The 22,502-nt window shown below is 45.5% G+C and overlaps 1 protein-coding gene across 5 annotated transcripts in view; it reads left to right on the top strand.

Moving 5' to 3' along the window:
* The first annotated feature begins 9,119 nt into the window (after window positions 1–9,119).
* Window positions 9,120–22,502, top strand: part of SRGAP3 (SLIT-ROBO Rho GTPase activating protein 3) — a 220,478-nt gene continuing 207,095 nt past the window's right edge. For 3 of the 5 annotated variants that reach the window (XM_005288493.5, XM_005288492.5, XM_065550843.1), the window contains exon 1: window positions 9,120–9,795. In XM_005288493.5, the coding sequence (XP_005288550.1) occupies window positions 9,729–9,795 (67 nt within the window). In that variant the 5' untranslated portion in view covers window positions 9,120–9,728. The remainder of the gene's footprint in view (window positions 9,796–22,502) is intronic. The other 2 variants (XM_065550842.1, XM_065550841.1) reach the window with 2 other exon arrangements.

Genomic DNA, 22,502 nt, shown 5'->3' with positions numbered 1-22,502 from the left:
CAACGAATTCATTGGGCCTGATTCTCCCCTTGCACAACTGTACCTTGATAAAGGTAAATGGAATTACACTGGCCTAAGGGGAAGGTGATTCAGGTCCATTGAAGGCATGAGTGGGATATTGGGTTCTGGAGAGACAATGCCAAGGAACACCTCTGTGGACTTGAGCAAGGCATGTAACATTGATGCTTCTGTTCCTGTGTCGCAGAATTTCATGATTTTATCACCAGTCTCACAATATTTATAAAGTTTTTCATAAAGTGCCGACTCCTGGAGTCATGTGATTATATGAGAGCCTCAGCTTTTTTTTAGTCTACATGGTGGTGGAGAAAAGCTTGACAATATGATTACCAAACAGTTTAAAAACCCAAAGATACACAAACAGATGGTGATGCTATATGGAATATGGGAGACACTTTATGATATTGTTGATTCCAATATTATAAAATTGCAAGGAATCTTACCAGATATGCCATGTAAGGTATCTTTGAAAATGTTATGATTTGCCAAGTATGATGATCTTGTTTATGTGTTTGTATCACCTTTATATTGTGAGTTATAGATATGTATGGTATATCTGTATTTCCAAACTTGTGCTGTGTTCCTGGGTGACACTCCCAGACTGATTGGCATCAGCACTGCCTAGCCTGTTCGATGGCCCATCAAAGGTCATCAGCTGTAAAATGAACCCATTGAAAGGAGCCAGGGGAAATACCTGATGAGTCAGCAAGACATGTAGGGGCATGCCTTTGAATAGAACTCTAAGGCCCTATGTACACGGGCAAGTTTCTGTGCAGTAAAGCAGCTTTGAGCAGGGGCGGCAGGTTTGTATAATTTTTGATGGGGCCCAGAACAGGTCCAAGTCTCCCCCCCTCCACCCTGCACACACCTGCCTAAGGCTCTGGGAGGGAGTTTGGGTGCGGGAGGGGTGCAGGCTCTGGGCTGGGGCAGGGAGCTGGGGTGTAGGAGGGGGTTTGGTCCCTGGGAGGGAGTTTGGGTGCGGGAGGGGTGTGGGCTCTGGTCATCTCTGGTCCATCCTTTTAAATTACCTGGGGATGGCAGGTGGGGCCGGGAGATGCTTCGGGGGAGGCGCGTGGGGGTGGCAGGTGGGGCCCGGGGAGAGACCTGGCCCCGAACATTGGTGGAGCTGGGCCCCCAGGCCCTGAATATTCCTGGAGTATGGGCACCATGGGCCCATATAACTTGCCACCCCTGGCTTTGAGCACTGTAACTCCCGAGATGTACACACTGCCAAGCCACTTAATGAGCAGAAACTGTGCAATTGCAGCACTTTAAAAAAACCACCCCAACGAGAGGCGTACAGCTTTCTGCGCCGGGGCTACCGCGCTGTGGTGCCAGTGTAGACACCGTGGTTGATTACAGTGCTGCGATTGGCCTACGGGAGGAGTCCCACAATGCCTGTTCTCGCCTCTCTGGTCATCAGTTTGAACTCTACTGCCTGCCCTCAGGAGACCAACCGTCACCCTCCAGCCTTAAATTACTTTGGAATTTTGAAAGTCCCCTTTCTCTTTGCTTGGTGATGCGTGCAGTGGTCTCAGTACATCTTTCCAGGTGGCCATGCCTGCTCCATGCACCAGGCGATCCCCCGCTTGGAGCAATGCCGAGCTGCTGGACCTCATCAGCATTTGGGGAGAGGACGCTGTCCAGTCCCAGCTGTGCTACAGCCGTAGGAATTATGAAACCTACGGACAGATTTCACGATGCATGACAGAAAGGGGCCATGTCTGGGACACATTGCAGTGAAGGAGCTGCGCAACGCCTACCACGGGGAGCAGGAGGCAAACCATCGCTCTGGTGCTGCGCCCACGAGCTGCTGGTTATACAAAGAGCTGGACGTGATACTTGGTGACGACCCCATCTCCACTGCAAAGGCCACTGTGGATACTTTGGTGGCTCGTGTGCCAGTCGAGAGCGGACTGAGTCAGGAGGAGGACATCTTAGACAAGGATGTGAAGGGGAAGGGGAAGGGAGATGGGATGGCGGAGGGGGACCCAGAGGCAGAGGATGACTCAGGTCAGAGATGCATGCAGCCAAGAGCTCTTTTCTACCCCGGAGGAGGCTCTCCAGTCACAGCTATCGGAGCTTGGTGAAGCGCAAACAGGAGAGGAGGCCCCTGGTAAGTGGATTGGATTTTGGGAATTGCTGAAGCGAGTTGTTGGGGGCAGGAGGGATGCAGAAAGCAGGATTGTCTCCCACGGCATGCCTAGTCTGAGCGGCAGAACAAGCTGTTGATTGACTCCCTCACTTCATGAGAATCTCCCTCAGAGATCTCCAGGAAACTCTCGTGGAGATACCGGGCAATCCGCTGCCGCAGGTTCTTCGGCAGAGCTGCTTTGTTTCCTGCCCCATTAACGGTAACTTTCCCGCACCTCTGTACCATCATGGGGAGGGGGACACCATTGCTGCACACAGGCTAGCCGCATAGGTGCCAGGGTGGAATCCGCAGGCTTGGAGAAGACCCTCCCATGATTCCCTGCTCACCCTCAGCAGCGAGATATCTTCCATAATGATCACCTCCTGTGGAAAATGTGGGAACAAGAATGATTATCAGGCCCCCCCTTAAAGTGCTGGCTCTCCCCAAGAGCCACGTCCCCAGTGTACAGCAGGGTCCAGGAAGAGTGATTTACCCTGCCCCTGTGGCTACTTACCATTTTGGGGGTCTTGTGGCTCATGTGTGCTTGCCTGGGGTCAGCCAGTTAGTGACAGGTGTGAGAGTACTGACTGTGTTTTTAATCACTGAATCAGTGTTCTGTGTGTTGCAAACAATACTGCCTCTGTAAAATGTTGCGTTTAAACTTCAGAGATGACCTTGGGAGCCCAGCCTCCCTCTTTGTTATTGGTGGCTGAACGGCTGCGCAGAATTAGAAAGTGTCCAAGAAGAACTAAGGAGGAGTTTATGCATAAGGTTATGATGCACTCCACCGCTGAGAAACAGGAATTGAAGGAGTGGTGGGACAGCGAGAAGAGGAACTGAAAGGAGAATGCGGCACGCCAGAATGGAGCCACGGAGCGGCTCTTAAAGGTTATGGAGAGTCAATCAGACACGCTCCAGGCAATACTAGCTCTGCAAACCGAGCAGCTCTGCACCTGCCCTCCCCTGCAACCACTGTTGCAAAACTCTTTCCCATGCTCCCCCCGGTCACCACCAACACACTCTTATCAACCTCCTGGCTCCAGTCTATACCCATGGCATTCCACTCTGCCCCCTTCACTTTCCAGCACTGTGGAACTCCCACTACCCACTGCATTCAGCACCCATCTCTCTGCAGTTTGGCCCTGCTGAAGAACAGTACCCGCTGCATTGTACTCCAAAGGAGAAGGTTGGATATGATCCCTGGACATACACAAATCTTTAGCTGTCCCGGGACCCCACCTCCTCCTGGGACCTTCCCTTCCCCAACCCCCCTCACTGCTGATGTTTTTTTTTTGTTTGACTCTTTCCTCCGGTTGTTGTTTTTTAATAAAAGAATTGTGTTGGTTTGAAAGCAATCTTTATTCTACTAACTGAAGGCAAAGAGCCCTGAAAAGCAACATACAATTATGTTAAACCCACATTTTGCATCGTCTACACCAATCACCTCCTAGCATTACAAGCACTGCAATAGCAAAAAATATTAGTGCTTTCAGCCTCAAGGCATCCCTGATCCTTATGGCCCTGCGCTGCGCCCCTCTAATAGCCCTGGTCTCTGGCTGTTCAAACTCAGCCTACAGGCGCTGAGCCTCTGCGGTCCAATCCAGAGTGAAGCTTTCACTCTTCCCTTCACAACTATTATGGAGCATACAACACGTGCCTATAAGCATAGGAGTATTGTCATCGGCCAGGTCCAGCTTCCCATAGAGGCAGCGCCAGCGAGCCTTTAAACAGCGAAAAGCACACTCAACAGTCATTCTGCACTTGCTCAGCCTGTTGTTGAACCGCTCCTTGCTGGTATCAAGTTGCCCTGTGTATGGCTTCATAAGCCATGGCATTAAGGGGTAGGCGGGGTCTCCCAGGATCACAATGGGTTTTTTGACTTCCCCTACAGTGATCTTCTGGTCAGGGAAGAAAGTCCCTGCTTGCAGCTTCCTGAACAAGCCAGTGTTCCGAAAGACGCGTGCGTCATGCATCTTTCTGGACCAGTCTGCATTAATGTCTGTGAAACGCCCACGGTGATCCACAAGCACCTGGAGAATCATTGAGAAATACCCCTTGCGATTAATGTACTCGGAGGCTAGTTGGTCTGGTGCCAGAATTGGAATATGTATGCCATCTACTGCTCCTCCACAGTTAGGGAAGCCCATTTGTGCAAAGCCATCTACAATGTCACGCATGTTGCCCAGAGTCACGGTCTTTCGGAGCAGGATGTGATTAATGGCCCTGCAGACTTCCATCAACACGAGTCCAACGGTAGACTTTCCCACTCCGAACTGGTTAGCTCCGACCAGTAGCAGTCTGGAGTAGCCAGCTTCCACGGTGCAATTGCCACGCGCTTCTCCAACGGCAGGGCAGCTCTCATTCTCGTGTCCTTGCACCGTAGGACTGGGGCAAGCTCATCGCACAATCCCATGAATGTGGCTTTTCTCATCCGAAAGTTCTGTAGCCACTGCTCGTCATCCCAGACGTGCATGACAATGTGATCCCACCACTCAGTGCTTGTTTCCTGAGCTCAAAAGCGGCATTCCACTGTGGTCAGCACCTCTGTGAATGCCACAAGTAATCTTGTGTCGTAGCTAGTACACGTGGCAAGATCAATGTCACACTCCTCTTGCCTGTGTAGTTTAAGGAATAACTCCACTGCCACTCGTGAGGTGTTGGTCAGAGCAAGCAGCATATTGGTTAACAGTGCGGGATCCATTCCTGCAGCCTGAAGAGGCAGAGCACACAGTACACAAACCATTGAAAGATGGTGCCAAATGCAGATGGAAGCACAGGGATTGCTGGGATGTGAAGCAATGTATCACAGGGCACTGGGACAGGATCCGGGATGCCCCATGACCCCCCTCTGTCTTCCCACAACTCTTAGTGGCAGAAGAGGAAGAAATGCTCTGTGGGATAGCTGCCCAGAGTGTACCTCTCCGAATACTGCTGCAAGTGCCATAAGTGTGAACAGGCTATTGCACAGGCAGCTGACAGTGTGGACACTCAACAGCGGTTTTCTTCAGTGCTCTCTGAGTGGCACTGTGACTCCTGGCGCTGTAACTCTGCCAGTGTAGACATACCCTAAGGCTTTTCCATGCCACGTGCTATACAGCTTGTGTTTGGGACAAAGGAAGTACAAGCTGCATGCTTAGGTGCCAAATTTCTCCGGCGCCGGTGGATGCCCACGCCCTCTCACCCCTTTCCCCGCCCCTGGCCCCGCCCTGACTCCACCCAATCACCACCCCGGCCCTGCCCCCATTCCAACCCCATCCCCAAAGTCCCCGCCCTAACTCTGCCCCCTCCCTGCCCCTATTGGATCCCTTCCCCAAATCCCCGCCCCGGCCCCGCCTCTTCCCCCAGTGTGCCGCATCCCCCCTCCTCCTCCCTCCCTCTCTGCCCCGCGAATCAGCTGTTTCACGGTTCAAGCACTGGGAGGGAGGGTGGAGAAGCAGGACGTGGTGGTGCGCTTGCGGAGGAGGAGGAGGCGGAGGTAAACTGGAGCAGGGGGGCAGGGCGGGGCCATGGGGAACTGCCGGTGGGTGCTGAGCACCCACCAATTTTTTTCCATGCGTGCTCCGGGGCTGAAGCACCCACGGAGTCGGCGCCTATGTCTGCATGGCAAAAGCATATAAAAGTCAGCTGCATCATCTCCATTTTGTCTTCATTCCTGCTTCTTACCTCTGGAGTAACTTTTATACAAATGAAGCTTGGAACGAAGGACTGAATGACCCATCCAAGCTGTGGATGTATTCTAGAGGGACTTCCAAGCCAGCAAACTCCTCAATACTGCTAAGAACCTGATATATGGACTTCGAAGTCTTTGTATGTATCTGAGTGCTTTATCATTTAACAACTCTTTTCTTGTTCTTTCTTTTTCCTTATAATAGACCTTTAGTTTTAGACACTAAAGCATTGGCTGGCAGTGTGGTATTTTGGGTAAGATCCAAACTAATATTGACCTGGTCGTAGCTGACCTTTTGGGGTCAGGAGAACATTTTGTATATATGAGCAGAGTTTTTAAATAATTTCTCACTGTACTGGACCTAGGTGCTGATTGGGAGCCAGAGAACTGGAATGCAATAAATGGGGCGGTGTGATTTCTTTTTTCAGCTTCTCTATAACCAGTGTGTGGGATCAGAAGCACAATTTGTAACTGGTTGGTGAGTTTAACTTATCATAGGATCATAGAATATCAGGGTTGGAAGGGACCTCAGGAGGTCATCTAGTCCAACCCCCTGCTCAAAGCGGGACCAATTCCCAACTCAATCATCTCAGCCATGGCTTTGTCAAGCCGAGCCTTAAAAACCTCCAAGGAAGGAGATTCCACCACCTCCCCAGGTAATGCATTCCAGTGCTTCACCACCCTCCTAGTGAAATAGTGTTTCCTAATATCCAACCTAGACCTCCCCCACTGCAACTTGAGACCATTGCTCCTTGTTCTGTCATCTGCCACCACTGAGAACAGCCGAGCTCCATCCTCTTTGGAACCACCCTTCAGGTAGTTGAAAGCAGCTATCAAATCCCCCCTCATTCTTCTCTTCTGGAGACTCAACAATCCCAGTTCCCTCAGCCTCTCCTCATAAGTCATGTGCTCCAGACCCCTAATCATTTTTGTTGCCCTCCGCTGGACTCTTTCCAATTTTTCCACATCCTTCTTGTAGTGTGGGGCCCAAAGCTGGACACAATACTCCAGATGAGGCCTCACCAATGTCCAATAAAGGGGAATGATCACATCCCTCGATCTGCTGGCAATGTCCCTACTTATACAGCCCAAAATGCCGTTAGCCTTCTTGGCAACAAGAGCACACTGTTGACTCATATCTAGCTTCTTGTCCATTGTGACCCCTAGGTCCTTTTCTGAAGAACTGCTACCTAGCCATTCGGTCCCTAGTCTGTAGCAGTGCATAGGATTCTTCCGTCCTAAGTGCAGGACTCTGCACTTGTCCTTGTTGAAGCTCATCAGGTTTCTTTTGGCCCAATAACTTCAGTGTTAACCACCAGTTTTAGGAGTATCTGATCTCGCTTTTGCAGCCTGCCCTGACTGTGGCATTTTCACTGAGGGCTGCCCCAGGCATCCCGGGTCAAACAGACCCAAAACTTATTATTTTTAAAACGTCATGATATTGAAGCCAGTCTAAACATTTTGAATGCTTGGGGTTGGCAATACTGAAGTTTTTCATTTGTAATATGGGGACAGTAATACTCACCAATGTCACAGGGTATTAATTAATGTAAGCATTAATTAATGAATATTTGCAAAGTACTTTGAATAGGCAAAATGCTTGGTAAGAGCCAAGTATTAAGTTATCAAACACCACATTAAAAGTAGGGATGTAAAATGTTAACCGGTAAGCAGTAGTCTTACTGGTTAACTGGCCTTAACTGTTAACCCCAGGCCGGTGGGCTGGCTAACCCCAGCGGCACCCCGCCGCTTGGCTGGAGTGGGCCCAGCTGCCTAATCGGTTAACCATTTAAACAAAATATTTGTTAATCGTTTAAATGGTTAACTCTTAAAACGGTATTTACATTACTAATTAAAATGTTCTCTGTGTTAGAGAAGCCCACTAGGGGAAGAGCAATCAACAGAATTATTAGGAACAAGACAATGGCTCTTTACCATTGTTTTTGGAGAGCTCTTTAAGCCTTTGATGTTGAGCTCATTTATATCTAGCCGTGAATTTCCTTGCTTGGATGGGCTTTTATGAGGCAACGTTATTTTCTTGCTCTCTTTGGTTTTGAACATTCAGTGTAATATCTGTGTGCACAAGACAGGGGGTGGAGTGGTTGAATTACAAATATGACTATTTGTGTATATAAACGGATCCTAGAGGGAGGGACACATTAGAAATGCATAGACTGATATTGTATAGATCAGTAATATTGCAGTTTGCGGTCTATATAGGCTATGACAGTATATACTCTACCTGCTTGTTAGGAGGTTGCTATTTTTGCATTTGGGGTTGGGAAGGAAATGTGTAGGAGGACTGGAGTCTTTCTTTTGGTTAGTCATAAGAGTGAGCTAGGACTCTTAAGTCTTATTCTTAACTCCGCCACTTGCTCACTGTTTGACCTTTAGCTAATTACTGAGGCCTGATCCTGCAGTCGCCTCAGTCTAGGCAAACTCTTGCACCCCCTTGAAGCTATAGGTATAGTCTGGGGGGGGGTGCAGGGTGTTGCCCCCCAAACTGCAAGTTTTGGGCAGGCATTGAATTTGGTCCCCATCTGTAGTCCCGTTGGCTTGGCTGAAGATGCCCCGCCGCCCATAGAAGTCAAATGGCACCTATGCTTGACGCCCTATTGACTTCAAGGATGCCTGTGCATAGGGGCATTTCGTTTTTTTTTTATACCTCACTTTACCCAGCTCTAAAAGGGGTACCCTATTCCTCACTCCCAGAGGATGATATGAAGTTTAATTAACAAATGGCTGCACATGCAAAGCACCTCTTAATCAGTGGATCTCAAGGCACTGCCATTGATTTTTGCAACAGCAACAAAATCTTTTTACGAGGCTAATTTGGAGATAAAAAAAATCCTGGCGTCAATACTACAATCAAGGCAAAAATCTATGTGTTATCTATCCGATCGCTTCTGCTCGGCCCTTCCGTTCTCTTTCCCAATAGCATTTACTTGAAGGAGCAGAGGAGACTGTGTCCAGCACTGTTTTCCAGGACAAACGCGTGCCTCTCCCACTTAGGGTGACCAGACAGCAAGTGTGAAAAATCGGGAAAGGGGGCGGAGGTGGGGTAATAGGATCCTATATAAGAAAAAGACCCAAAAATCGGGACTGTCCCTATAAAATCGAGACATTTGGTCACCCTACTCCCACTGCAGAGCGGTTCCGTTCAACACATTTAAGTGCTGTTTTACACCTTTTTGCAGAACTGATTCCTGCCGCTGCCTCTTGCAGTGACTTATGCTCTCCTGTAGGCTACAATGTGTCAGCTGTTATAAAATCTGGGGGGAGGAGCCAGGCTGCGTGACGTGGGGAGAGCTCGATTCAAGCCTGCAGTAAAAGCAACGCTGTGCACAAGCTCTAGGGGACTGAGCAAATGCATTTCCAGCAGGCAAACTTCTATCTCTGGGTTTTAAGCCTCTCGGTTAATCAGACGTGCTGAGGGGTGGGGGTGTGAGGAAGCGAAATGAGAGCCCCTTTTGCAACCTGACCTTCTTGGATTAAAGCCAGGGCTTTCCTTGCCTGCGCTGGGTTTGACTACATGCGTGTGTGTGTTGTTGTGCTAGGCTGTTGCTAAATTGTGATTAATATATATATTTTTTAAAATCTCTCTGAAGATTTGGGTGCAGCTGAGATTCCCCCCCTCCCACCTTTTAGTATTGTTTCCACAAGGGCACGCTCCCAAGCTTCCTTTCTGGTGCTGCAGCCCCTTGGTTGTTGCAAATGAAGGGAATTCTTTTTGCAAAGGGAGAGAAGGAGGGTTTTTTATCTTTGCAGCGAAGTGAAACAGGCACGCTTGAAAAGCTGCGAAACTGACTCACTGTGATCAAATAGAGCGGAGCAGACCGGGGGGACTTAAAAAAAAAAAAGAGAGAGAGAGAGAGAAAGGATCCTGGGATCTTTTAGATCTTTCAAAAGATGTCATCTCAAACTAAGTTCAAGAAAGACAAAGAGATCATAGCAGAATATGAAACTCAAGTAAAAGGTTAGTGAACGCTTTACCTTTTGACTCCCCCCCCCCCCGCCCTTCCCCTGTTTCTCATTGTCAAATCTTATTATGCATCAATAATCTTATTGTGAAAATCCTGGATAAGCAGCCCAAGACCGGGTTGTTTTATTTTCTGCCTTTGGCCGTACAGAGAGAACGAGGGGCTTGGAGTGTGGATTATAGGATGGATGGGTAGTAAAAGCTGCATTGCAGTTGTATGAAAGCTATATGGTTGGCTTTAGGAGTGTCAGTTTTAGTAAGATCCATACTTCCTCTTCTTGATGGTGATAAGTCATTCTAAAGCCATTTTGATAAATTTCACCTTCCTCAGATAAAGTAAAGTCTTTCTCTATGTGGCTATGAATATGTATGCATCAATCTGTTTGTTGTATACATAAAGCAATTGACATTTAGTATGCATTATGTAGGCAAGGATGTATACCTCCCACGTACAGTATTTCCATAGATATTTAGCATATTCATATTAACAGATATTGAGGAATAAGAATACTATCTATTCCATGCAGTAATATTTAGGATATATCTTAATACTATTAAAACCAAGGACGTTTAAATGTAGGATTGGCACTCCATCCTTAGCTCCCAGGTCACACAATATTGTGCCTAGGCATAGTGGTAGAACATATGTTGCACACACCCTCTGCTGTGAAACCTCTGCAATAATAGGGTGGGTTCTGCATGGAATTTCTGGCATCAATGTATGTATTTATTCCTAATTCAGTAGCTCTGCGATAATGTAACATAGTTTTTGTCTTTCCTCCCTTCTTTTAAACAAGTATTTTTTAAAAAACAATTCTTATTGATAAATTAAGACCCAGTGCATGGGTGACCTTCTAATCTGCAGATTATTGACACGATAGATTGTGCTGTCTGGTGTGGAACCAATATCAATGTCTACTTATGGCTTTCTTTAATCTGTGGATTATTGACAGGATAACCCAAAGAGCTGTTATGATCTGTTGTGTTTGCATGTCCTCGCCATCTGCTGATAGGCACCAATTCTGTGGACTGTAGACAGAAATAAAATCCCTGGGAAACTTTGGATGCAAAATCGATAGTGAGCAATTGCTACGTATTAAAATGGAATGGTCACCTTCATTTCTTTTTTTTTTTTTTTATTATTTAAAGTGATAACTTTCCCATGAAATTAACAGTTGAGACCCAGATCCTGCAAACACTTAATTCATGTTCTTAAGTTTATGCGCATGAGTATTCCTTTTGAGTTCAAGGGGGCTACTTGCATGCATAGGGTTAAACACACATGCAAGTGTTTTTCAGGATCTTAAGGGGAAAAGGAAATTATTGATGTATTTTTGTAAGTAAATAAATAAAGTGTACCTTATTTGTTTGCATTCTGGTAATGTAGGCCCTGATCTTGCAAATACTTTTGCAAGTGACTATGCCTGTGTGTAGTTCCATTTAATTCAGTGGACTACTTGTGGACATAACAATCGTTAGTACATGTTTTGCAGGATCAGGTCCCTTAAGGCAGACTGCTCTATTTCTAAATTGTACAGATAAAATGCAATAATAAAAAAAAATTGAAAGTTGAAACCACTGAATGCCAAATTTCAGGCGCTGAGCTAATTTTTATTACAGCTGGATTTATAATGGAAAAGTTGGCATCTTCCAGTCTAACGACAGTACAAATGCCTCCAGTGTAGTGAAAGGAAGGGTGGGTGGCTGTGTGTGTGTGTGTGTGTGTGTGTGTGTGTGTGTGTGTGTTTGTGTATGGTTTTATTCTGATTATTAAAAACATGATTTTTAATACAGGGCCTCATAATTGCGCTTATTACTTGTTCTTGGATAGCCTGTAATTCTGTTAGAGAACTCCTTAATTTTGTTCATAGTACCATCATTATAATAATCTGTCACTTGGATTATCTTTGTTGATGGCAAAAAACTCTTGTGCTTGCAATTTTAAACTATTCATTGTTAATGTGTTTCCATTTAAAGAAAACCCAGAATATATAGATGTGAGATTATATGGAACAGCTCCCATGACCCTATCATAATTTTTTGTTATATAGAAATTCCATATTTTGCTGTTTCTAAAATCTCTGGTTAAAGGAGAAGCCATATATATATATAATACTTGGCAGAGTTAAAAAATATAAAACAGTGTGACATGCATCAATGAGGGAAGACTTGTGAACACTTAAAGTAAAAGAACTTTCTTTATTTGATTCTCACTAAGGGTCAATTAGCTTGTGTCAGTTTCCTCCTGAATTCAGCCACATCTCTCTCCCCAGATACATCATTTAAATTGAGCTGCTGCGTGGATGGCTCAAACCAGTGCCAGATGGGAGGATTTTGAGGTGGGGGTTGTCAGTTGATTTTGTGCCATTGTTTACTCTCTTTTGCATTTCAGCCTTTTGTAGCCAGTTTTGAAGAATGATATAACAGTCACAACATATACTGCTTGGTGCCAATTACCTTTCTCCTCATGTATAATTTGGGCAAATTGATGTTATTGCACCCTGCAGTTAAGCAGATGAAATACTCTCTTAGCCTATGAAATCTCTCTGCTTTAAAGGGGAGGGAGGGATTTGCTTTTATTCCTGAAGACTGACCCATGCTTATACAGTGTTTTTAAAGATGGATTGGGCCAAATGTGGACCCTACTTCTACCCCTACACCGCTGACATCACTAGGGCTGTGACAGGGTGACTGAAGATGGGGTAATGGCTTACTCTTTCCAACAAGTTTTTCCATGAATATCTCCATACCCTTTTGTGGTGTATGACTAGGTTCAAAATATTAATTTGCCATGATTGTTCATTGTCTGACTTCAACAAAATGGAAATATTGAAGCTGCAGGATCACTGGCACTGGGGTTGTACTCATGGAACGTATTCTCCTTTGATGCCCTGTTTCATCAGAGCAATCGGGACTTGGGCCAGGCCACTTTTCTGGGTGGCAGCAACACAGAATGGAGGCTCATTTTGCCCATCGAATTGGGATAATTTTCTTGAGGTTATTCCGTTCTTACAGTGCCTTTTGTATTTACAGAAAACTGTTTTCTGATACAACCATCTGATCTATCCTTTAATCTGAATGTATGTTAATTTATGCGTTGCTGAAGGCTGCACACAGTGAGGAGAGAGGATTTGTTTAGGACGATGCCAAGGCATGTGACTAGAACTAACAAGATGAAATTAGGAAAAGAGGAATGTACACAGCGGGTCTGGTTCACCGCTGCCCCACTGCAGGTTTATGCTGGCATGACTCCTGTGAAATCAGTAGAGTTACCTCTGTATAAAACGGGGGCTAGGATGACCAAATCAGGACCAGAATTTTTTATCAGCAGAAACTTCCTAGCAGGTGCATTTTTGGCTGGTGAGTAGTCTCCACGGGCAGTGATGGGAGCTCCTCTGTTTGAGACATTAAAAAAAATCTATCCTAGATTGGGCAAAACACTAGCAAGTATACTGTAGGGAATAATTGTGCACTGATGACTTTTCCCCACCTAGGGTGACCAAATGTCCCGATTTTTGGGTCTTTTTCTTATATAGGCTCCTATTACCCCCGTCCCGATTTTTCACACTTGCTGTCTGGTCACCCTATCTCCCATCCCAGCAGGATGGATGTTCTCAACTTTGGGGGTCATGACCTCCTTTCCTTCCTCCCTTCCCCAGTGTCAGGGGGTCGGGGTCACTCTGCCTTTCGCATGTTGCTAAATGATCAACCTAGGGGTACAATCCTGGCTTAATTGAAATCAGTGGCAGAACTCCTGCTAAATGCATTGTGGCCAGGACTTCTCCTAGATGATGAGAATGGTCCCGTTTGGCCTCTAAAATCTGTGGAATGGGCGAGGATCCAGTATGGGAAAGGCTGGGAACTACTGGACTAGACAAACTAGTCAGTCTCTTTCTCGTAACCGCTGTGGTTCCATGAACAGAATGGCTGATTGCATTGAATGGCAGAGCTCACAAGGCTGAGCTTTAAAATGAAGCCAACATTTAAGAGGAAAAATTATGGTTGGGCACGAATGTTTATTTAATAGTCTTTGATCATGTTTCATAACTGTGCACCCAAATGGTGGTGTAGTTTATGGTTCCAGATGTTGAGCACCACTGTGCAGAATACAGAAAGGCCTGCATAGGGAAGCCTGAGTTCCTCCTTCAAGGTAAGGCATGTTCTGTGAATATCATGCACCTCCTACACGAACAGAACGGATTGAGGTGCTTTGGATTCTAGCAAATGGTGCTGTAATGTGCAGGATTTATCAATGCACATCTGTGGTGCAAATGAGTTCCTTCACTAAAGCCATGATGGAAGCCTTACAACATCTGTTTTCTCTCTCTTCCTCCTTCCCCTTTGTGATGTTCAGATCTGTAACCAGACTTCCCCCGTGTCTCAGTGTGTTGATTCAGGCCCATCTATATCTGACATAGAATCTTTGCAGTTATTAATCAAATTTGGCTCTCCTCCAAAACTGCACTACCCCATTGAAGGCAATGGGCTGCGTGGATGTAAGCTCGAGGAGAACAGGTCTTCTGTTTTTCCTTCCAGCTAGCCTAAGTCTTGTCTACAAAATCTCCAACAAATGACTAAAATGGAGGAAACTAGTAAGAGAAAGAGACTAATGGAAACAAAATTCTGGCATTGGAACAGCTGGCACATGACTAGAACAGGAGAAAATTGAAGAAGCATGTCTCGTTATGGAGAAGAAGCCTGAATGCTGAACGCAGGGCTACAAAGTGTTCCAAAAGGCTAGATCAAAAAAGGGGGCGAGAGCAGAAAAAATTCACACATTTATTTCCAGAGAAATATTTCCACCTGGGGAGAGAGAGAAGGAGTTTGCTGTAGTGGTATGTTGAAATTCCACCTCCCAAGAAAAGACTCATGATCTATGCAGGGAGGGTGATTACTGGCACGTACTACATCAGTTTATTATAGAGGAAGTTTCTGAGACTTGTGATACAATGGTGACCGAAATTATGGCTATATTAAGGGGTAGTTTTCTCATCCAGTGTGTCAGAGGCCAGAATGGAGAGAACCTAATTCCCACCTCTTTAACCCATTAATAAGATGGGGATAACTTGGCTAGAAACAGCAGGCCCTCTTGGTGAAGAGACCACCAGGTGATTATATATGGTTTCTCAAATCAGAACTGTTTACTTCCAAAAGCAAAACCCATGAGTCCAGACAGGTCATTGCATGTGTGTTAATGTGCATGGATGTTACTGCTAACAGAGCAGTTATTTTAGTAGGCTAGAGGCATATCATGGAAGGTGCCTTTAGCTGAGACGAGAAAAAGGGCTAAGATTTAAACACTAAAATTGACTTGGTGGGGAAAATATGTGATATAAACATCACAACACAATAAATCAGGGAAGAGCTAGGTGCAATAAAGAAAAACAAGAATGCTTACTAGGAAAAAAGTTTTACCGGCACACTGAAAGTGATAGAGAGGTTGGAGAAACGCAATGAATTTTAACAGTAACCCTAGCTAGCGATAGTAGAAACAATGCAGATGAAAGCCAAACCGTACTTCCAGTGAGGTTACTAGGGAATTTTGCCATTGATTTCAACTAGAGTGGGTTCAAATCCAAAGCTTTCTAAGGTGTGCAGTTAGCTGAAGAGGAACTGAAAGCATAAAAGAGCAGAATAGGCGTGGAAGTGACGCAAGATGTAAACAAACTGGAAAGAGCTCAGAGAAGAGGAACAAATGGTTAGTGTGCTGGCTGGATTGATTTGAGGAAAGATTGAAAGAGCTGAGTGCCAACTAAAGGGAGCGTGGGAGGATGTGATCATTTTTCTATCTAGAAGGGTAATAAAGCTCTGAAATAAGCTCCTTCCCTCCCCCCAACCGGGGTTGTGGAATCCCTCATCACCGAGGGTTTTTAACAATAGGTTGGACATCAAGGATGGTCTAGGTTTACTTGGTCCTTCCTCAGTCAGGGGCCTGCCCTTGATGACTTGTCCAAGTCCCTTCCAGCCTTTCATTTCTATGATTTTGTCTACAAAAACCTGAAGGGTAATAAACACAGAGGATGGAGAGGAATTATTTAATGGCGTTTGAGATGGGTTGACTGTGGATAATGGGAGGAAACAAAGGAAAAAGGGCATTTAGGCTGAATATCAGGAAACTTTTCATGACAGTGAGATTTCAATTGGCCAAAGCCCCACTGCTTGTGTCATTTAAAAAGTAGACTGGACAGAGCACTAGATAATATAATGTACTGTGTGTGTGGCCTGATGAACTGAGCTCTGCCTCAACTTTGGTCTTGAGCAATTTGCTTGCAGTGAAAATCAGCTCTGCCCAGTGTCCGAACAAGGAATATGCATCACTTATGTCCCTTTTGAGGCTGAAATGGGATTGAAGTGGTGTGTAGTCCTTGGATGCACCCCCTAATGTGTCTGTCTGTCTCTCTGGAGAATGGGGATAATTATATTTACTTACCTCATGGTGGAAAGGGGGTGGTTATGAAGATTAGTCAATGCTTGTACCACACTGTTGAAGATATAAGGTAGTTATATACATATACAGATAGATATGTTAGTAGTAGCAGCATTATTACTGGGGGTGATGCAGGGGGTTAGGACTAGGTGACCTAAAAGCTCTTTTCCATCAGTAGTGTCTATGCAGTTGGATAAAATGGGCTCTCTTGTTTGGGGTGTCTCGCCTCTCTTGTTTTCTGTGCGTGAAGAGGCATAATCTATAGTGCTTTCAGTATGCTGATGAAACTCAGCTTTGACCATATCTTGGCTGATTCAGGAGATATGGCACCTTTACCTAGTGTCATCTGAAGACTGGAGCATGGATGAGAGTGAGCTGTCAGTGGCTCGAGCCAGATAAAATGATGTGATGCTGTTAGGTTGGGAGAACACAAAGATACAGCAGAGATTACATTGACCCCCATGACTGATGGTGTGTGCCTGCTGTGTATTGCCAAGGTTCATAACTTGTGTGTCTAGTTAGACAGACAGCTGCTGCTGAACAATAAAGTAGCAGTTGTGGCCATGGTGGCACACTTCCATCTGCACTTGGCTGGAAAGGTTTGGGCTGGTCTCACTACCGTTGTCCATATTTTTGTCACTTCAAGATTAAACACTGCAATGAAGTTGCATCTTAAGTCTTTTTTTGCCAGGTGAAACCATCTGGGTGCCATCTGGATGAGGGGAATGTCTTAGCAAGAGCATGACACAGTGCTCACTGATCTGCACTGCTTGCCATTTGACAACTTAAGATGTTGGTTTTGATCTGAAAAGCCTAAATGGCCTGGAACTCACTCTACCTGAGTGACAACCTCTCTCCATGTGCCATAGTGACCCAGCTATAATCCACGGAGACACTCCAGCTAGAACTCCCTCCATATACAAGAGAGGGGTCTGCATGTTCTCCATGAGGTGCTCTCATGGGGGCCACTTGACTATGGAATTTACTCCCAGCTGGTTCAAAATAAGCAGACTTTCTTGAGCTCTTGGAGAGGAAGGGAGCATAGAGAAAATAGGAGAGGGTCTGTGGCTGAATGGGGTATTGGTTTGTTTGTGATTGCTTGGTTCCCACTGGGTATCATTAAGGAGGGGGTGAGGCTGATTTGGATGCTCTGTTACGATGTATGTGATCATCAGTGAGGGCAGGGCATGTAGAGCTACGGATAGGTGCCCTTTTATTTTAGAAATAAAGAAATTAATTCTGTTTGTCTGCCTTTCGTCAGGCCATCTGGCCTTTGGCTGCCCCTAATGCTCTCTGTCTGCTGTCAGGACCTTTCTCTCACCTCTCTGGACCACTCATCATTGCTGCCAGGCCATTTTCTCTCCTTGTGTCCTCTGCTGTCAATTAATGGGTCTGAGGCCCTTACTTTTTGCATTCCGCTGCTGCCCTACATCCTTTTCCAGTTGCCAGAATATGAGATGGGCCTAGAAACAGCACCCGGAAGGTTCTGTTGTGTATCCAGCAAACAAGTCTGAAGAATACCATTTCAGGATGCAAGCTTTCGTCTTTGCATTTCCCAGATTTTCGGAGGCAAGAATGGATGCATTAAAAATAAATGCCAATAAAGCTGTAGGCACATATTTATTACAGCCACGTTAAAGCTACTTCTACAATACAGGAGATCCTCCAATGCACAGTTTAAAATGAGCATTTTCAGACATAAAATTTTAATTGGTCTGTCTGGCCAGAAAGATAAATAAAATGTCTCTTCAGCCTCATTACTGTCAAATGAATGATTTGTTGTTTTAAAAATGTGGCAAAACTAACTACTTTTAATTATGTAGATGCAAACGTGGATGATTCAGTGTTATAAATCTTGCAGGGAATTAGGCATCCTGGTGATAGCGCTGTTTTAATTTGAAACTGCTTGTTGGGGCTTCCGCTAACCCTGGCAAAATTCAGGTCAGCAATACCCTGTTGGTCACTGTTGAAGCCGAGATCCCACAATGCTCTTTCATCTCCTTGTTCTGCTGTCTGTCTGGCAGCTGAAGAGACTCCTCCATGACCCATGGGTATGGGAGATCTTTTTTCATTGTTGGCACTGGCTCCATTGTGGAAGAATTGCTTGGGGCTCATCTTTTGTGCCTTGAGGGCTCTTAACAATTACTATATGAATTGTTGGTAAAAACCAGCATTTTAGTGGCATTAGCGCATGAAAGTGATTTCTGCGTGAAGAGGGCCTGCAGAATCCAGGGCTGACAAGAACCAAAGCATCCTCTTAATTTTCACTGGAGCACTGCACTTAAGTTTACACTGTAGCAGCTAATCCCTTCCCACTGGTCCCACTTTGCTCAGGAAATGTAGAAGAGTACTTCTGTATAAAAAGATTCTCAGTGTCAGTAGCCATAGTTGAGAAATAGCAGGTTGCCGTAAAGCCAGCACCTGCTCAGAAGACCAGTTGGGTTGTTGTTCCAGGCCTAAATTCATCTGGCCAAACTCTGGCATGTTAATGTGTATAGATACCACCATCCTATTGTCAAACCTAACTTTGGGGATCATAGATACTGCGGCTGCAATTGTACTGGTTTGTAAACTAAAGTGAAATGGGAAGGGGCCAACAATTGTCTGCCTGGATGGAACCAAGAGATCTCACAGGGTGGGCTTCTCTGATGTGACTGAAAGAAAGTTTGCTCCCTCATATAGGCTGGTGGGAACTATTTTATTTATTGGGCCAAATTCTGCTCTTAGATACACATATGCAATTCCTATTGATTTACCTGCCATGTGTTACAAATTTTGCTGTAAAATCTAAGGGCTGAATGCTCAACTGGCATGTAGGATCCTTTGACTTCAAGAGAGCTTTGCTGATGCATACCAGCTGAGACCCAGGCCCTGAGTCTGGCGTGAGAGCAGACTTTGTGTACCAGATCCAAGTTGTGAGGCCTGGCATTCATACGTCAAAATGGACAAACGGTGTCTCCTTTTCAGTTCATTCTTTTTCTTGTGGGGTGTGGATTATTATTATTTTTAATCTGGGTCTGATGACTTGGTTCAGGCACATGAGTTTTGCATGAGAGAAAAATCTACACATTGAGAGGGCTGTGTGTGCAGAACAAAGCACCGCTCAGGAGGCTGAGAGAGAGTGGTGCACTTCTGTGATCATAATAAAGATTAATTGATGCTCTCTAATGGAAACAAATTGAATCTATCATAGATGCTTCCTGTTAAACTAACATCCAGAACACTTGTGCATGAAGGCCAGGATAGTTCAACTAAATCAGCAAGTTCTTGGAAACAATTGACAATCAGAAGCCATTTATGTTTATCTTCAAGATAGCGGCTAAATGGACAGCCAGTGAAATACCCTTGGAGCGGGCGTCTTTCATTTAGCAATTGGGAGGAGTTGGACAGGGCAGCTGGCATCCTACAGAAAGCAACTGGAAATGTAGTGTGTGCGCACATGCGGGTGTTTGCAGGAGAGTAGGCTTTGGGAACAAAGCTGTGCATGTTTCACTCTTGTTGCCAACAGGGTCCTGTTTGCACATGGGAATGGAGTGTTTGTCTGAGAGCCATGTTATTCGGTTGTCTTGTAGACGAGTGGTTTTCCACCTGTGGTCCGCAGACCCCTGGGGGGGCTGCACACTCTGTCAGATTTCCAAAGGGGTCTGCACCTCCACTCAAAATTTTTTAGGGGTCCGCAAATGAAAAAAGGTTAAAAACCACAGTGGTAGGCTAACCTGAGGCATACGCTAAGGCTCCCCTGCACAGCAACTCTTATTTGGCCAGGACACCCTGGATTATAGGGAAGATAATGTCCTCACCACAGTTCAATTTGCCTGTGTGTGATGGGATCAAGCCCCGATTCAGCCCTGACTGTAGCATAGTTATAAAAGTTTGGTCCTGTGCTCACAGGGAGGACATAAAGAAGATTATAGCACGGCCCAGTCACTACGATGTTATACATGGTGACAAGTAAATTTTGCTAAGCCATCATGGCTGAGACTTCAAAAAACTAGTCTCCTTAAGGCTGTATTTAGGCTTTTGGCTAAGAGGCCTGATTCTTCAAGAGTGCAAAGCACTTCACTGGGAGCTGCTGAGTGCCAGGGTGCCTGCCTGTACCTGATTTCCAAAAGGTTGTGATTTAATTTATTTGTGGGAAAAATTTGCTGTCTTTTAAAATACCTCCTGCCTATAATATGTATTTCTTTAGTTCTTTCCATTCCAGGATCTCCAGACGCTTTACAACCAATAATGAATTAAGCCTCCCATATTGCTGTAAGGTAGGGAAGTGTTACCTTCATTTTTAAAGATGAAGAAACTGAGGCACAGAAACAGTTTTAGTGACTTGCCTGAGGGCACACGATGAGTCTGCTACAGAGCTGAGAATAGAACACAGCTCTCCTGACTCCCAGTCCTGTGCCGCTTCTCCCTGCGACTTGCAGTGCATTTGTGCTGGTTGGCTCTGTGCACCATATTTGAGGTAGCGATGCTCTTCAGCCCGTGATGAAAGAGAGAGAGAAACCAAAGCCCCACAGAGGTTTAAAATGGAATGCCACCAAATTCAAAGCCCATTAGTGTAACCTGACCAGCCAGAGTAATGGCAGAGGCAGCATTTGAACAGAACTATACTTTAATCCCTTGGGTTCATATGGAAGCATTTGGTTAAGACTGAAGCAGCTACTTCTCCAGCTGATGACCCTGAGGGAGTGCCTGCACTTTAGATAAAAAGGATGCTGACTGAGCGGTCTCTCCTTCTCAATCCTTCCTTTCCCATTGAGCTGTTAGCGCAACGCAAGGTCTCCATTTCCATATTCCTCAGCCCCTGCTGCGTAGCTGTGAGGCAAAAGATTTTTATTTTCCCCCCTGAGACTCAAAAAAGGCCAGGATTTTGTTTTTCCTTCAGGTAAAAATACAAGTGCTCCTATTTACTTCAATGTACAGTTTAAACCACCACAAGCATTTCTTTCTCTCTCCTTTAAACTTGGACTTGAAGGTTTTACTTTGCTCTAGGTTGAGAAGCTATTCCCTGAGCTGAGGGACTGTGGTTAGGAGCTCCACACCGCAAATATATAACCAGTGTAATCTGTGTATAGACAGGCATTGATCTCTGTGAGGCTCTGAGCTGGCCTGAAACGCAGCAGGTCCAATTCTCCCCGTGTTGATTTCAGTGGGAGTTACTTGGATCCTGGCCCAAGAAATGCAGGTTACTGCTTGCGATACCAGGGAAACCAACCCAACTTCCCCCTCTGATGCTTGGGCAGGAGAGGGAGGCTATTGTGCTCTAGGTTCTGTTTCCCACCCTCTGCAGTACTGGGATCCTGATCTAGTCCTAATGAGATTTGATCTGCCTGAAAACAGATTCTGTTTACAAAGTTCTGGTTTTCCAGATCTGAGAGGGTTTCACTGGCTTGCTAGTTGTTCTAAACCCGCCTACCCATTGTGTATCTGCTGCGGCAGAAAGCTGAAGTGTCTGGGGCAGTCTGTTCCCTTTGAGGCATTTCCTTGATTACAGGGGTAGTAACTCCCATCTTGCAGTCATGTATTTTCTGCTGGGAAGGTTGGAAAAAGAAGGGGAAATACCTGGGCTTTTTTTCTTTTTCTTTTTCAAAATCCCATTCTATTTATGCTGTGGGCTTTGCCCTTGTATTCTTGCAGCCTACCTATGCTTGATTCACTTGTGGTGGTGAATAGAAGAATGTGGGTGGGGTGAGGCAGGGATGTGTCGTGCATATGGGTTTGGATGTTGGTTGGATCATTCTCTTAAGCTGATTATTAGTCTTGTAACTGGTTCTACCCAACTGGCGTCAGTAGTAATGGGCAAAGCGGGAACAGTCCACTTCAGGGCAAGGGCATGGGAGAGACGCATTAAGTCTGAGAGAGGGTGTGGCTTTCAGCGTGTAGGATCAGATCTCCCTGCCCATTGGTCTGAGTCAAGATTTTTTTTCTCACCAGGATGAATTTCCATCTTATCTGCTAAATTAATAAATATAAAATACTGAATCCAGTCTCAACTGATGAACAGCATTATGGCTGTGGAGCTGAGGGAGGAGGCTACAAATGTGGTGTTTCTCTAGCTGGGTTTTGCTCCAGTTTGCTAAGGAAGGTCGGGTGTGTAGTATTTAGTTCGATTTATAATAAAAATCCCAAGGTCCCTATGCCTCCCACTCCCTATTCACTTTGATGGAAATGAGGGAGGTGTGTGTGGGGATTTGTTTCTCATCACCTGTGAGCTGGGCCTTTGCTGCAGGTGGCTGGAGAAAACCATCCAGGAGCATTTGGGCCATTATTCGTTAGGTCT

This window comes from Chrysemys picta, chromosome 7 (genome assembly GCF_011386835.1).
Source record: "Chrysemys picta bellii isolate R12L10 chromosome 7, ASM1138683v2, whole genome shotgun sequence".
Taxonomy (NCBI): Eukaryota; Metazoa; Chordata; order Testudines; family Emydidae; genus Chrysemys; species Chrysemys picta.
The sequence above is the reverse complement of the archived record's forward strand: the minus strand, read 5'-3'. Positions and strand labels throughout refer to the sequence as shown.